The sequence below is a fragment of the Cervus canadensis genome, chromosome 18 (assembly GCF_019320065.1).
Source record: "Cervus canadensis isolate Bull #8, Minnesota chromosome 18, ASM1932006v1, whole genome shotgun sequence".
Lineage (NCBI taxonomy): Eukaryota > Metazoa > Chordata > Mammalia > Artiodactyla > Cervidae > Cervus > Cervus canadensis.
Genome location: NC_057403.1, coordinates 47,246,642 through 47,262,516, shown reverse-complemented (window position 1 = coordinate 47,262,516; position 15,875 = coordinate 47,246,642). Strand labels below are relative to the sequence as shown.

The 15,875-nt window shown below is 54.3% G+C and overlaps 1 protein-coding gene across 4 annotated transcripts in view; it reads right to left on the bottom strand.

Annotated features, from left to right (window-relative positions):
• ZNF423 (zinc finger protein 423) overlaps positions 1-15,875 on the bottom strand; it is a 341,617-nt gene that overhangs the window by 125,700 nt on the left and 200,042 nt on the right. For all 4 annotated transcript variants that reach the window (XM_043434686.1, XM_043434687.1, XM_043434688.1 and 1 more), the window contains one exon: positions 9,003-9,087. In XM_043434686.1, coding sequence (XP_043290621.1) covers positions 9,003-9,087 — 85 coding nt within the window. The remainder of the gene's footprint in view (positions 1-9,002; positions 9,088-15,875) is intronic.

Below are 15,875 nucleotides of genomic sequence, written 5' to 3'. Positions count from 1 at the left end.
CACTATGATTCACTGTAGAGCTCTACATTCTTTTTAAGTCACTCAGTCGTGTCCGACTCTTTGCGACCCCGTGGACTATAGCCCACCAGGCTCCTCCGTCCATAGGATTCTCCAGGCAAGAATACTGGAGTGGATTGCCATTTCCTTCTCCAGGGGATCTTCCTGACTCAGGGATCGAACCCAGGTCTCCCGCATTTTGCAGGCAGACGCTTTAACCTCTGAGCCACCAGGGAAGCCCAAAAGCTCTACATTCTGTGTGTGTGTGTGCATGCATGTATGTGCACACTCTATTTCTCACTAATATACCTACAGCAGATTAAGCAAACTACTGGTGTTTCATAAAGATCTGTAGGATAAACTAAAATCAGTAACTCCCTAACAAAGTGTCTCTGTTTAAAAACGCTTCCATCAGCAACCTTGGATTCTTATTCCAAGTCAGATGCGCAACTCACAGTGTGTCTCTGGGGAAACACTTCCCTTCTCCCTACCTTGGTCTGCCCAGGGAGATGAGCTGGAAACCATACCAGAAGGGGCATCAGCCAATGAGGGACACCCTGACTCCTTCAGGGCAGAGATCTGCAGTCAGAAGGGGAAGCCTCCCACCTCATCCCCACTGCAGCCCAGGGACTCACAAGACAAGGAACCTGACCAGCCATGCAGAGCCCAGTGTGAGGCCTTGACACCTACTGGGAGCTCAGGGGAGAGCAGGCCAAGCCCTGGGGGTGCAGGGTCCTTGTTTTCTGCCCTCACTCCAGCGAGGCTCAGCCAGAAGCAGATGCAAGGGAAATTGCTCATGTGTCAGCTGCTCCCAAACAGCCAAATGACCATAAAGGGCATTCAACAAAGTCAACTCAATAACACAGGCGGCCAAGTCCATGGCACGGAGAGCAAGAGAAGAAGGCTGTGCCCGTGGGCTGGTCCACCAAGATGGTGCCAGGGCCCCAGGCCCCACCCCACCAGGACTGGCTCCATTGCTGTCTCCTCTCCATCCTTCCTCTGCTCCCCACTGGCTCTCTCCTCAGCCTAGTAACATGCTCTGATCTTTCCCTCTTCAAAATACAATAGCTTCCTCTGACCCCAGGGGCCCCTCGGCTCCTGTTTGCCGCACTCCCTTCCCAGTCTGGGACCTGGGAAGTTAAGTCTACAGCGCTGGTCTCCCCACCTCCCCTCCACTTATTCCTCCCCCTGTTTCTGCTGTTGCTGCTCATGCTCAGGATGGTCCAGCAGACCCCCTTCAGCCTGCCTCTCTGGGCCTCTCTGGGCCTCTCACACTACTGCCCAGAAGCACTTTGCTGTCTGGGCATGAATGACCGCATGCTCCTCATGCCCCTCACTTCTCCCAGCTGCCCCACCATCTGTGCTGAGGTCTCCAAACCCCTCCGCCAGCCCAGGCCTTCTTCCTGAGCTTCCCACCCATGCGGCTGACCGCCGGCCAGACACCAACACTCAGACCGGCCAACAGACATCTCCTACAAGGCCCAATCGCCAACAAACTCAAGCTAACCAAGTGGGATGGGCCTCCAGATGTAGGAGTTAAGAGGACTCCAAACTCTGAAATGACACTGCCCGAGTGCACATCTCACATTTGCTACTCACTGACATTGGACACATCCCCTCAATTTCCCATGTACAAAACAGGGAGAATAACAGTGCCCCTCTCTCATAGACTATTGTGGGGTTAAGTGTGATAACAGCTGTAGACATTGATAGCAGGGCGTGTACAGAACAAGCTGCATTAGATGTCACTGATCATTACTGGAATCATCTTCTTTGCCAGGCCCCAGCAGCTCTTCTTCAGGTCTGGTGTCATCTTCTGCTAGGGCTTCGCTTCCCATTTCCATTCATTTCCCAAATCCTGCCAGTTTTGCCTCTTAAATGGTTCTCCAATCCATACCCTCCTAACCAATATCCTCATCTTCTCTCACCTACCCTACTCTGTACTCTGTCTTTTCTATGACTCACCCGCCTCCTGCCTCAAAATTTATTCTGAAGCAACACTGAATTGTCTACAGTGTCTACAGACAACTCAAGACAATCTACCTGAAGTAGATACTGAATTATATACATACTACGTGGGCCTCTTCTCTATGAACTGGCTTATGCTATTTTCTCTGCCTGGAAGGCCCCTCCCACCTTATTTTCTGCCTTATAAGAGCCTGATTAGGTGTCACCTCCTCCTGGAAGCCTTCCTGGAATGCCCAGATTGGACAACACGCCTGTCCTTTGAGCTTCTATATCTTAGACTTTGTGACATGCTTTTACCTTATCCTTTTAAGTTATCACCTCCCCAACTTGGTTAGAGGTTCCTCACTGAGGATGTCAATCATGTTTACTGAACAGAGGTTACTATTCCGAGAAAACCTCACCTACAGGTTTCTTAAAAAAGGATAAAATCTATGAAAATGAGATGCTTGCGCTCACTCAGCTGTGTCCAGCTGTTTGTGGCCCCATGGACTGTACCCCGCCAGGCTCCTCTGCCCATGGGATTCTCCAGGCAAAAATACTGGAGTGGGTTGCCATTTCCTAATCCAGGGGATTTTCCCGACCCAGGGACTGAACTTGCATCTGTGTGCCTCCTGCATTGCAGGCAGATACTTTACCACTGTGCCACCAGGATGAGAAAACTCACTATTTTAAAATTCAGAACTGATGGATTCTTCATGGACCAAGTACTTGATCAACAGCCTCCTTAAACCGACCAATGAGATTCAAAATCAGGGGAACTGAGCCCTCTCATCCACAGGGGCTGTTAAGGAGGGAAGTGACTGTGCTCTACTTGGGGGATGAAGAAGGAAGAGAAAGAGGGGAGGGGAGGGGAGGGGAGGAAAGAACTGGATTATAGGCTCTTTGCACAAGCTTGTTATCCTGACAGAACAGTCCCGGAACTTGAAACGTGATCTCTGGGGGCAGAGGGAGACAGTTTTATCACATATTAAGGTTAGACAGATGTTTTGGGTCTGGTGTTACCCGAATGAAAAGCACCAGAAAAGAGCTAGCACAGCCCCACTCAGCAACATGTGTTCCCAACAGTCAGCAGGAACCGTTTTTTCCTTTTCCTTTTCACGTGTTTTTCTCTTCAGTTATATTTGAGAGTTTTTGTATTTCCCTGGTGTGAGGGTGAAATGCTGATTTCCACAGCAGCCTTTCCTTCCTCTCGAAAAATGCTGCAGGCCAGGTCTTCCGCAAGGCAACAGCCGCAGAAAGAGGGGGTACCCTGTCTGCAAGGTGGCTTTCAGATGTCTCCTGGGATGTGCTTCTGAAGATTTAGAAGGCAGAAAGCCTCTCCCTCTCTCTCTCACACACCCCCTCCCCATACCTCGAGGAGACCCTCCCCTCCAGGTGCTATGTCAGGGAGGACAGACAAGGCCCACCCGCCCAGCATGGAGGGTGTTTTGAAGGCCTGAGCAGGCGGTTGGAGAGGCCCCCCCTCCCCATTTCTTCACAGCAAAGCCCAGGCCTTAAGAGGCACCCAGGGAAAGAGGCTGACGTGACCAAGAAAATAACGTCTTCAGAATGACTAATGCCCCACCGGGACGGGCCGGCTCTGGCCTGGCTGCCTGCCAGAGGGTCCACAGCCACTTTTCAAGGACATGGAGGGCAAACGTCCCTGACAAGGTTCCCTGAGGACCGTCCCTTCCCAGCCCGGCCCCTCCTAGGGGCTCCCCCCAGGGGCCCATGAAGCCCTGAGTTAGGACATCAGGGCCCAGAGGCTGAGTCACTCCCTTGGGGACAACCTGGGTCATAGCAAGTTCGCTATTTCAAGGACAAGTTCTCAGACCCTCGTCCAGCCATCGGCCCGAGAGGAACTGAGACAGAGGTCTGCAAGCAGACGAGGAAAGGGCAGGAGGACCAGCCTCTGGGCCTCTGAGGTCCCGCGTGCCCCAGGCCCTCTGGGGCCTTGCACATCATGTCCTTGCACATACATGTCCAACACACATGGGGAGACACTCATCTGTCCCCGGGCCCCGGGGGGCCCTGTCTCTGGGCCAGGCCCCCCACAAGCCCTCCTCAGCTCTCCCCTCGGCAGGCCCCAGGGAGCCCAAAGCAGGGCCTCCTGCAGAGCCATTTGCCAGGGGGGAGGCAATCCTTCCAGAGTGTGGGGTGAGGGTGGGAAGGGGGTCACTGGCGGCAGGGGGTGGGGAGTGGGGCGCGAGTGCAGTGGGAGGTGGGGAAGGGACGGAGCCCTCCAGGAGGCCGCAGATCAGAGGGGTGGACTGCTCCAAGGTTTTGATGTGCCTCCTGGGGGAGGGGGTGTCTAAAACCATTTCAAAAGCGAGGAAGCCCAGAGAAGGGGGCCTCATTCTCCGTGGGGAGGGGGGATTTCAAAGGAGACCCTGCCGCTGAAAGGTTTCAAAAGACCCTAGCCTTTCTATCAGCTCCAAATCACTCCCTCGCCAGCAGCCGCCAGGAGAGGGGTGCTGGGAAAATGTTTCCAAGGAGACGTGTCCCTGGGTCATCATAACTCCCAGGGTCTGGAGGCTGCAAAGTCACGATGCGGCCCCCCGCTATAAAAAGGCCAGTTTAGCTTCCCCTGGGGGAGGGCTCCCGCAGTCCAGGTCCCCAGGGAGGCCTGCCTCAGACCCCCTGTGCCCCGAGTTGATGAGAAGGCCACCGAGCTGAACAGCCTCACGTCTATCTGCCGAGTCCCCTTGGTGCCACTAAGGGGGCTTTTACCCCCGCTGGCTCCAGGCAGCCTCCCTGGGCTCGGGTCATTTAGCAGGGGGAAGCTGTCCTCAGGGACACTGGGCAGTTTTTACCAGCTCTGCCGTGCCAGCCCCCACCCAGGGCTCCCGGGCCTGCTTCTCTTGCATTCACACCTCCCACTGTCATCCCCACCACCTTCCCCAAACCACCAGGGCCCACAGGCCCACAGCACAGGCCAAATGGATGGCCTAAGGCCTGCCTTCTCTCCCTGCCTCATCCCCTGACCCCTGGACCAGACCGGGCAGGTCTCTGTTTTTGCATAACAAATTTATTTTTTAAAGGCATAGAGACAATAATAAACAAAGTAAACACTCCATCAGATCTTAACTTCTGCCAAGTATTATCTGTGCTAGAATCATTCCATTAAGTTCCAGTCTCCAGACATCTTAAATTCAATATTCGTCATCTTCATCAGAGTCTATTACTTTTCTTCTGATGAAGTTTACTGTTGTTTTCTGTTTGTTGGCTTGCTTTTTCAAGGATTTCATTAATCCTTGTTCCGATACCTTTCCACGTAGTTGTCCATACCGAGTTGCCTCATTCCACGTTCTCCCCCCCGCCCCCCCGCGCCTCCCTAAAGCACCCAGCTGCTCTAGGCCACACTCTACTCCAAAACCTTCAATGGCTCCCTGGTGGGTAAGCCCAAGGTCACACACTCACGTGTCTATAGGAACCAGGCAGGGGACACAGATGAGCAAAGTATCCCCCCAAATCACAATAGGGACTGGTGGCCCAGCGGAGCCTGAGAACACACAGTCCCAGTACTGCCCAGCTCATGCGGGAATGTGGGCCCTGTCTGCCACCTCTTTTGCTTTTTCAACAGAAATCAAATAAAGCATCTGCCAAAGGGCCTGCAGATTGGGACCCCAGCCCGTGAAGTCAATCCAAATCCAAATCCCTTAATCTGGCCTTCAAGGTCCTTCATGGTGCAGCCCCACACCACCTCCCCACCTTCACTGCCCACGATGCTACCACATGCAACGCCTCCATCCCGGCCAGGTCAGGGTCCCCTGTCCCCCAGTCACCTCCTCTGCTCGTCTCTGAGCTCTGCTCACCCAGGGTCCTCCCCCAGGTATTGTTCCCCACCTTCTCAGCCTAACAACACCCATCCTTCAAGGACCTGCCTCCTCGTTACAATCAGCTCTCCGAGGGCCCTGCTCTCTATGACTGCCCTTCCCTGCCAAGACGGCTGCCCCTGCCAGCGATGGCCCTAAACCACAGAGAAAACTCCTCTTCATCCTTCAAAACTCTGGCCTTCCTGACGGACCTGTTTGGACCCAGCAGTCCCTGTTCCAGGAGCATCAACCTCACTGCACAGTGCTTACCTGGACACCTGTCAGCCTCCCCAGTGGGCAGAGAACCCCTGAGGGCAGGGCTGTGTCTCTCCCACCACAGGCCCTGGCAGGGGAGCCATGCACAGTGTAGAGAGCCTGGCTTTTATGGAGACCCTGGCTCTGCTATTTCTCGGCTGGAAGAACTTGGGAAAGCCATTAACCCTCCTCTGCAAGGTGCAGAACTAGCAGCTGCGTACAGCCCTCCCTCTGGGGGCTCGGTACACGGCAGCTGTGAGCACCCTCACCCAGGTGACCTCCCTGCGCCCACAGGGTGTGGCCTGTGAGGGCTTCGGTGGGACGCTGGGAGGTCTCTGAGGGCACGGCCTGAGTCCCCTTCACCCTGTCGCCCACAGGGACCACCCCAGGTCTCCACGTGCAGCGGGTGCTTGCTGTCCCTTGATGGATGGAGGTGACGAGGCCAGTGAAGGGCGGGCAGGTGGGGAGGGCCGGGCAGAGTAAGAAGACCGGCACCAGAGGTGTGGCGCCAGCGGGGCCCTAGCCCGTTCCTCACGGCCATGCGCCAAGGGCCTGCCTGTGAGATTTTGTGCAGTCGCATAAACGTCTTGCCGGGACACCTGGGCTCTGAGACCAACAGCTCCTCGCTGCCGGCCGCCAGGCCCCCACCCTCCACGAGGCCTGAGAACAGGCCCGCTCATCGACTGCGCAGGCTCAGGGGAGGGGCCCCGTCCGGCCACTTCCTCCCGCCGGAGCCCCGCCCCCCGCTCACACAGAGACCCGGGTGCCAATCAAGCCCCTCTCTCCCACGAGTGCCAATCAAGCCCTCCCCTCACATCTCCCACCACTCCAGTGAAGCGCCGGCCCTCGCCTTCCACCTGAGGACACTGCAGCTTCCCGGCTCTGCGCGAAAAGGAAAGGTGGAAGGGAGAGAGGAGCAGGGAGAAACACCTTTGAAACCACTGTGGTCCAATTAGCCAGCCTCTCGCCCTTCGTGCTTACAAACAGGAGCACACATTAACACCTGCTGCAAAAGCAAACATTTTGAGATATCTTCATCTTCACCTCCCCGACACCGCAGTGAAAGCGCTCTCGGCAGCCTGTGACTGACAGGGCGGTTTCCTTCCTCTGCTTCAGCGGGGGGGGCTTTCAAACAGAAGAAATTAAAAAGTCAGCAGTCTCCCTGTCAGGCCGAACTCCCAGGGCCCTACCTGCCACCCCTGTGCTCCTCATGTCCCCTCGGCATTGAGGGAGCCCCACCAGGCACCCAGTGAGGGTCAGTACCTTCAGGACACCTGCCCCAAGTCAGTCACTGGGATGCTAGGCATCCAAATCACTGAGCCTGGCGGGGACCCGGATACCGTAGCCACCTTGAGCAGAGCTCCACTACAGAAGGACCTTTGCAGTGGTTCTTGGTATGTACAATGCAGATGATGGCACAGACATGCAACTCTCACAGGCTGGGGTGGGAGCAAGACTTCATGCGACCACTGTGGAAATGTATTTGTCTGTATCTACTGAAAGGGTACCCACTCGCATCCTATGACGCCCCAGTCTGAGTCCAAGAATATTCCCATGAAAACTGCATGTACATGTCCACCAATGACTTGCACAAGAAGGTTCACAGCAGCACACTATGTGGAACAATTCCACAAGGGAAACTGCCCAGATGTCCATTAGGATGTGTATCAGGAATAGATAAATGGTGACGTCTTCACACAACGGAATAGCATCCACCAGTGAGGAGATCCGATCCCAGTCAATAATATGAACAAGTAAAAGTCACCAGACACAAATGAGCAGAGACTGTGTGATCTCATTTATATAAAATGCAAAACCACCCCCAAGTGACCTCTGCTGTTAGACAGTAGGATGGTGACGCCCTTTTGTTGGGGGAAGGACCTGGAGAGGGTCACGAGGGGGGCTTTCTGAGACTGGGGAGTGGTCTGTGTCTTTACCTGGGTGTTGGTTACCCAGGTGTGCTCAGTTTGTGAGGATCCACTGAGTTGGACATTTAAATGGACATTTTTTTTTTTAAAACACCAAAAACATTTTTGTATTGGGGTAGAGCAGATTAACAATGTTTTGATAGTTATAGGTGAACAGCGCGAAGGGGACTTTTTTTTAACTCTGGGATCAAGGGTTTTGGAAAAAAGTACTCGGTTGGCATGGCTGTTGTTAAAACTTTAATGAAAAGATGTCAGAGGCAGAAAAGTGGAGAGGAAGTAAGGGTCAGGATGCTCAACCCAGGACAGACCTCTCACCACTCAGACTGTGGAGGTCTTGGAGAAGGTGATCACACTTCCACCAAAGACCCAGAGTACCAAAACTCCAGGAGCTCCCGAAGCCCTTACTGCCAAACCCACACCCTAGGCAAGACCTGTGCCACCAGAAATCGCTGTGCCCCCTTAGAGCTGTGCCCTCCTAGCTGCTAGTGAGATCACACCCACCCACAGAAGACAAGGAAGACCTCAAAGCTTCCCTCCATCCTTTGGGCCAAGAGGGAACACGATGGGACCTTGGATGCTCCCTTTTAAAAAAGGCTGAATTTTCCGAAGTCCAAGACTGCTTGAAGAGGAATAGAAAAAATAGCGAAATAACTTTGTAAGCATTCTGCTTTGACAATGTGCCTGAGGAACTGCCCACGTTTGGTAGGGAAATGTGAGCAGTTAAATCTATTCGATGTCATGACATACAAAATTGAAGCATAATTGCCCCTGAGTGCCTGACAACTGGAAAGCACTTTGGTTCAGAAATGGAGGGAAATTTGTGCTGAGAAATGGGAGAGATTGTCAAAAGTTTGACTCTAATGTGAACGGAGCCGCGAAAAGAGGGTCTGGATGGAGAAAGTGCTCCAGCTCCGACATTTTTAGTCTCATTTGAAATGTCTCAGCAGCAGCAGCAGTGACTCCATCCTTTGAGCTAAAAGCCAGCAAAATGATGACCGGACGCGCACATTTCAGCCCCAAGGAGTGGCTGTAGCCCAGGTGGGAGGAAACGCGCTCTTACCAATCATGTGGTTGGCAACGTGGATTTGGATCTCTCTCTCATTCTCGAAGGTCATCTGGCACTTGATGCACTGGTATGTCTTTTTCTGCATGGAAACCAAAAGGAAAGGAGTTAGACAGTCAGGATGCAGAACAGAGCAGAAAGCAAAAGTTCCTGGAGGTCATGGCTCCAGACTTCCTAGAATGGCTCTGACCTGCTCTCAGGTCTCTCCAAGCCATTCTTCTCAAGTCAGCCTCACAGAGGGAACAGGGTGACAAGCTCCATTTGAAGGAAGCTGCTTCTCTGCTGGCCCTGGGGAAACTGAACCATCCCAAAGTGAGGGCACACAGGAAGAACCATGGAAAGGAAGCTGAGGCAGGCTGATCTGCCTGAAGCATGATCAGATTCACCTAGCCATCTTCCACTCATCTATGCTTGCTGCATCCACTCAACAGATCCACAGATCTGTTCATCTGTCTACCCATCACCTGTCCATTGACTTACCCTCGGTCTACCCATCGATCCATCTACACACTAGCTGTCCATCTACCCATCCGTCCATCTACCTAACCTGCCTACCCATTCATCTATTTAAACACACATACATATATCCATACACCCACTCATTTATCTATCCATCCATCCATCCATCTATCCATCAATCTACCCATTCATTCACCTACCTATCCAGTTTACCCATCTATCCATCTACTCACACATTCACACACACACACACACACACACACACACACACACACAGACACACACACCCATCCATCCATCTATGCATCCATCTCTCTTTGCATCTAACTGTGTACCTGCCCTAAGAACCAAGTGGACAAGCAGGAGAGACTGCTCCCATCAGTTCTGACACTCAAGGGTGACTGAAGAACTCCTCACCTGCCCTAGACACATAAGGCCCCACGTCATCCTAGAGCTGGCTTCCACACACGGGGAGCTATGACCAAGTACTTTTGTGGGGAGGGGACAGAAAAATGGAGAACATAAAAAGTTTCAAAGCTTCTTGAAGACTGGTTCCAAAAAGTAGAGCTCTGCAGTGTGAAACCAGCCCACTGTGGACACAGGTAGTGTTGTTCCTAAGTGGGGGGAAGGGCTGTGACTGTGGGTTTCTATGAAGGGAGAGGAATTCACAGTATCCAAGTTTTCTGAAGACCACTTTGTGTCCTGGAGTAATGGGGCCTCCCTTGACCTCTGAAAAAGAAGGCAAGACTGGCTTTTTCAGCTGAGCACTGAGGCCCATCCCTGGATGATACGGCCAGGATGAACCACCAGGGGGCTCAGTTGTCTCAGCCCCACCTGAACTTGCCTGGTCCCACCTCTGGGATCTCTGGGATGCTATTTCCTCCATCAGAATACCCTCTCCATCCTCAAGGCCTCTGTTCAAATGTCACTTCTTCTGAGAAGCCCTCTCTTCCCAACCCAGAGTGAGTTTAGGGTCTGCCCAGGCCCCTGAGTTCGTGCTGAAACCACCTACTTGGGCCCCAAAGAGTTTGTCATGGCCAATTGATTTGTCTGCTTCCCACTGCACCATGAGAACCCAAGGGCCAGAATATGTTCTGTCCACCTGTGAGGTCCCAGCAAAGACCAAGCGCTTCGGAAGAATTTTTGAGCAGATGGGCAGAGTTGCAAAATAATATGCACCAAGCCCTCTATTAGGGCAGAAGGGATAAAGAGAAGCCATCCCTCAGTAACTAGAGATCCTGGACCCCCACCACCCTGCACAGGGCCCTGCCCAGAATGCTCACCTAATAAGCACTGAACTTTCATCATGACTGTCAACTGCTAAGAGGCTGTTGAACAGATGAATGGACAACCAACTGGAAGAGCTGGTGCTGGGAGCTTCAGGCTCTGGGCAGGGTCCTGCTCAGGCTCCAAGAGCCCCGCTGATGAGACCAGAGGGCCTTGCCCTAGGTGTTTCCAGAGAACTAGGCGTTCAGCATGTCCTCGGAGCAGCCATAGTGCTGGTTCTGGAAGCAGGCATTCATCATAGACACACCCCGGGAAGAATGGGTGAGTCTGGGGGTGGGGGGAACGGAACTTTGGAGTCAGTCTCACAATGGGCAGAGGAGATTTCAAGCCAGAAGAGACAGCAGGGACTGAGGGCTTCTGAGGGGCACATCCCACCCTGGCTCAACTCCTGGTCTGTGCTCATGGAAAAGAAGGACCCTGAGTTTCTCGATCATCAGAATCATTCATCCCCTCACACGTGTGTCCCCCACCACTCTGCCCAGCCCGTGTAAGAGTCCTTGACACTTAATGAATGACTGAATGAATGAGTGAGTGAATGAACAAGTAAATGCAAGAATGAAGCACAGCCCAGGAAGCTCTACGCCAAAGAAGCCCAGAAGAGACTGCTGGACAAGGAACGTAGTGCCCCCACCTCCTGGCTAGAAGTTTCCGGAGGCCACAGCCATGGCTGGTCCAAAAGTGCTGTTCCTCCTCAAGGAAGGTGAGTGAAGTGGGCTCACTGGGCTTGAAAGATAAGTCACCAGGAGCCTGGGCAGGACAAGAGGGTACCCCCCAAATGTCCCCCAACCATATGGCCACCCCTCGGTGTCAGGAAAAGGAATGGACCCTGCCTTGTGGGAAAGCAAGCTCCAGGAAGTGTTCAACGGAGGGGTCACAGGAACTGCTGACCAAAGGGCCTGGGCATTCACACATACATGCACAGATATACACACACGCATACATACATGACCTGTATCCACAGGCATAGACATGCATGTGAGGACATACACACATACTTGCAGGCATCCTATGCACCTCATTCCAACTCACCAACACACAAGACCTTCATGGATACATTCATGGGGTACACCACACCACCACACACACCAACTCACTCCCTGTAACACGGACACGTAAGTGCAACACCTTCAGAGAACTGGAAAAATCCTCATGGACCCCAAGTTCAGGCAGCACCCCCAATAACACATGGGCTTTCAGCTCTCTCCCTGGACCCTGACAGCCACACCCACCACCCCCAAATGCACCCACAGATTCACAAGCAGCTCACGGCACAAGGGTGTGCTTCAGCCCTCAGAGACACACACATAGACACATAGGTATGCATACTCACACTCGTAGGCATACACACACCTGAACACAAAAGGGTTCACCAGCACCAACACTCAGTGAGGCTTGCTGCACACTCAGCTGTCCCCACCGATGGCCCTTCCAGCCAAGCACGTGAGGTCAGGGATGCCCAGGGTCCAGAACATCAGGCAGCCGGTGGGGCCGTGCAGTCCTCTGGGCTGGAGGGAACGGATCAGGACTCTCCCTCCTGCTGCAACCCTGGCTGGCCCTCTGTCCTCATCTCAACACCTTCTCTTGGCCCGTCTCCGTTTCTCTATCCCTCAAAGACCCCATCTTCCTCTGGAGCCTCAGCTCCCACCAGGAGACATAACCACAGAAAGGTAGAACTTGGCATTCAAAGCACCTCGTCTGCAAGGCCCAGCCCAGGAGAACCGGAGCTGAGCCCTGGGACCTTGGCGAGGGCTGCCTCCCCTAGCGTGGCCCTGAGCAACCTCAGAGGGACCCAGGGCAGAAAGAGAACACACCTGGGGATGTGGAGACAGGAGAGGAGAAGGAAGGAGAGGGGAGAGACAGCCACTGCTGCTGAATCCCCTGATCATGACTGCAGCCGACATTTACTGAGCACCTACTATGTGCAGGCACTGTTTGTTCTGAATACTCACAATGATTCTGCAAGCTCCCCTTCAGGGATGGAGAAAAGCAGAGTTTTGAGTGCTGATAAGCAGCGGCACGGGGATTCGACCCCGGGCAGGCACCCTCCGGAGCCACTGTCTGGGCTGCCTTCTTGACTCCATGCCCCAGGCCACCCCAGACAGTCTTGACACCCCAGACAGAAAGCTGCCACCTGGACAAGCCCCTGAACCCAGCCATCTGTTGGCCCTGAAGTAAGGTGTAGCAAGTGAGCACCCAGTCTAGCCCCCCACCCTGAGCAGCATGAGGCACTGTGGCGATCTGCTGAGTCGATGAGGGCCGGGGTCTGCCCACAAGGGGCTGGAGCTGGGGCGATGTTGTTATTACCCATAAATAGAGGGGGAGGCGGAAACCTCAGTGCTTCACGCTCCAGCCGACAGCAGCCTCGGCCCCACGGGAACCCAGTCCTCAGAGAGCCGGTTGCTATGGATACACTCCCGAGGGTCCCAGCCTGCCAGCCCCCCAGCCCCCGTGCAGCCCCCAGAGTCTGCTCTCACATGCGTGAGTCCTGGGGGAGAGAGGGGTGGGCAAGCAGACAGCTGGGCCCCTGCCCCCAGGCGTGCCCAGGCAGGGGGCAAGGCCCCAGAGGCTGTGCCTCTGCTGGGGAGGTGCCCGGGCTTTGTCTAGCTCCTTCTGCAAATGGCCCATCTGCCCAGGCCTCTGGACGTGAATGTCAGCTCCCTCCTCTCTCACAAGCCAGGGACAGGGGCAGAAAGCCTGGCCAGGCTCCCTGTAAACAAGCCCCCTCAGGTTTGAACCCTGCACTGCTCCCACAGCCGCCCACCCCTGGGTGTGTGGCTCCACCTTTCCAAGCCTGGGTCCCCTCTTTGCCAAAGCAAAGGTCATAGCAAAGGTCCAGGGTGTTGCCAGGAAAGCAATACAAGAGTGGGTGCTCACACAGTAGGGTGAGCTAGATACCGGATGTAGAGCAGAGACTGGGAAGGAGGAGGCTTCAATATCCAAAGGCTTTGGGGGGGCTAGAGGCAGCCCCATGACCAGCAGAGCATGGGAGAGCACCTGGGAGCAGGACAGGCAGGCGCCCGGCCCTGCCACACTGTCCCGCCATCCGTGCCCCAGGCTGACCACCCCGAACCCCAGCCTTGCAACCAGGATGGGCTCCAGAGGTGCCGGCTGGAGGGCTGGTCAAGAGCTCAGGCTGGGATGCCACACTCTCCCTGGGATCAACCCCCATCTCTGCCTCCTGAAATCAAGGGGCTCACAGCAAACTACCTAATGGTTCCTTGCCTCCTTTTCCTCATCTGGAGAGTGTTACAAGGAATAAATAGATAGAAAGTGCCTGGCACATCCTTATTCCTCAATCAGTGTGCGCTGTGATTATAAACGAGAAAATAATAAGTGATGGTTACTACATGCCCAGCACGTCTTGACTCATTTAATCCCAGGGCAAAACACGGAGGTCAGCACAGGAAACGGTCACAGTATTTGACACTGAGGAGGAATAGGCACCGGCCAGCCAGAGCAGATGCTGGTTAAGAAACAGAACGGCCCCCAGGTCCCTCCCAGGTGATGCTAGCTTTGGAGACAGGCACCATTGAGACTACTATTACCCTCTGGCTTTACCCAGGGGGCGCTAGTGGTAAAGATCTCTTCTGCCAATGCAGGAGACAAGAGAACCGGGTTTGATCCCTGGGTCGGGAAGATTCCCTGGGGGAGGGTATGGCAACCCACGCCACTATTCTTGCCTGGAGAATTCCACAGACAGAGGAGCCTGGTGGGTTACGGTCCATAGGATCGCAAAGAGTCGTACACGACAGAGGCAACTTAGCATGCACTGGCTTACAGGTGAAGACAGAGGCCCAGAGAGGTCAAATCACAGCTGGGTAGGCAGGCCCTCCGCCTCCAGGGCCCAAACTCTCCACAGTCCACCCACACTGGCCAGCCAGCAAGCTGAGGCTGGGGGGGCAGAGCTGGGCAGCGGTAAGTGCACTGCGCTCAGGACCCCTGAAGGGTGACCCAGTGGATCCTTACCTAGAGGCCTCGCCCAGTCAAAAGACCTTGAGAAAGTGATCCATCTCTGACTCTCCCTGGTTGCCAGGCACCCCAGAAATAATGGGTGCTCAGGACAAATTCAATCAATCAATCAACTCTGAAAGGAGCTCTCTGCTCCAGGCAGGCATCTGAGAGGCCTCAGGCCCCAGGTGAAAGCATGGCCCTGTTCTCATTCATATGTCTTTCTCTGCAGCTGGGTGACCTTGGTCAGGCCGTGCAGCTCGCTGGGCAGGAAAGCTGGGCAGGAGACCCTTTAAGGGCCCCACAGCGGATTCTCCCTTCAGCCTCTCCAGCCCTCCTTCTCTCTCACTCTCTCTCCACTACCCCCACCCCCAGCAAAATCCCAGAGTCCCAGGCCCCCGTCTGATCCCACAGTGAACACCTTCACAAACATCCCTATCTTCCAGGGGCACCCGTGGCGGGTGGCCCTTCCCCAAAGCCTGCCTCCCTGCCAGCAGCGCCGGCAGTGGCCCTCGAGGGACAGGTGCCCCCAAGATCGGCTTGGCACCTCCTTGGTCTGGAAACAGATAACACAGACTTGATGGGAGTCCCCAGGCCTGATCTGTCTGACACCAGGGGCCACACAGTCTCCAGCAGGTGCCCCACGGTCAGCATTCCCAGGGCCCACATGGACCCTCTAGTAGCTCAGACTTCCCCTGCCTCACTGAAACCCACTGGTTATAGGCATGTGGCTCCCCTGGGTCTAGCAGCCCCAGTGCAGGGTCTGTTTCTGGCTCTGCTTGGCTGCCAGACATTCCCAAAATAAAAGGTGCTCAGAACAAATGTGATCGATCAATCAGTAACTGGAAACATTCCGAGGGCTTCCATGTACCAGCTCTAATGATAGTGTTGATGATAATAGTACCAGTTGATGATTACTAGCTAGCATGACGGGGCCCTAACTGACAAGTCCCAAGTCCTTTATGTGTATGTTACCTTTACAAATTGTCAAAGGATTCCTAAATCTAAAGCCCAAAGAACAGAGTGACTTGCCCAAGAAGACCCAGTAAGTCTACCCCCTGATCAAAGACCGAGATGACCTGACCTCCAACACTGACAGAGCACTCACTGTATCAACCCTTCACCTACACTATGCCACGGGTCCCTCACAACAATTCTATGACGTCGCGACAATTA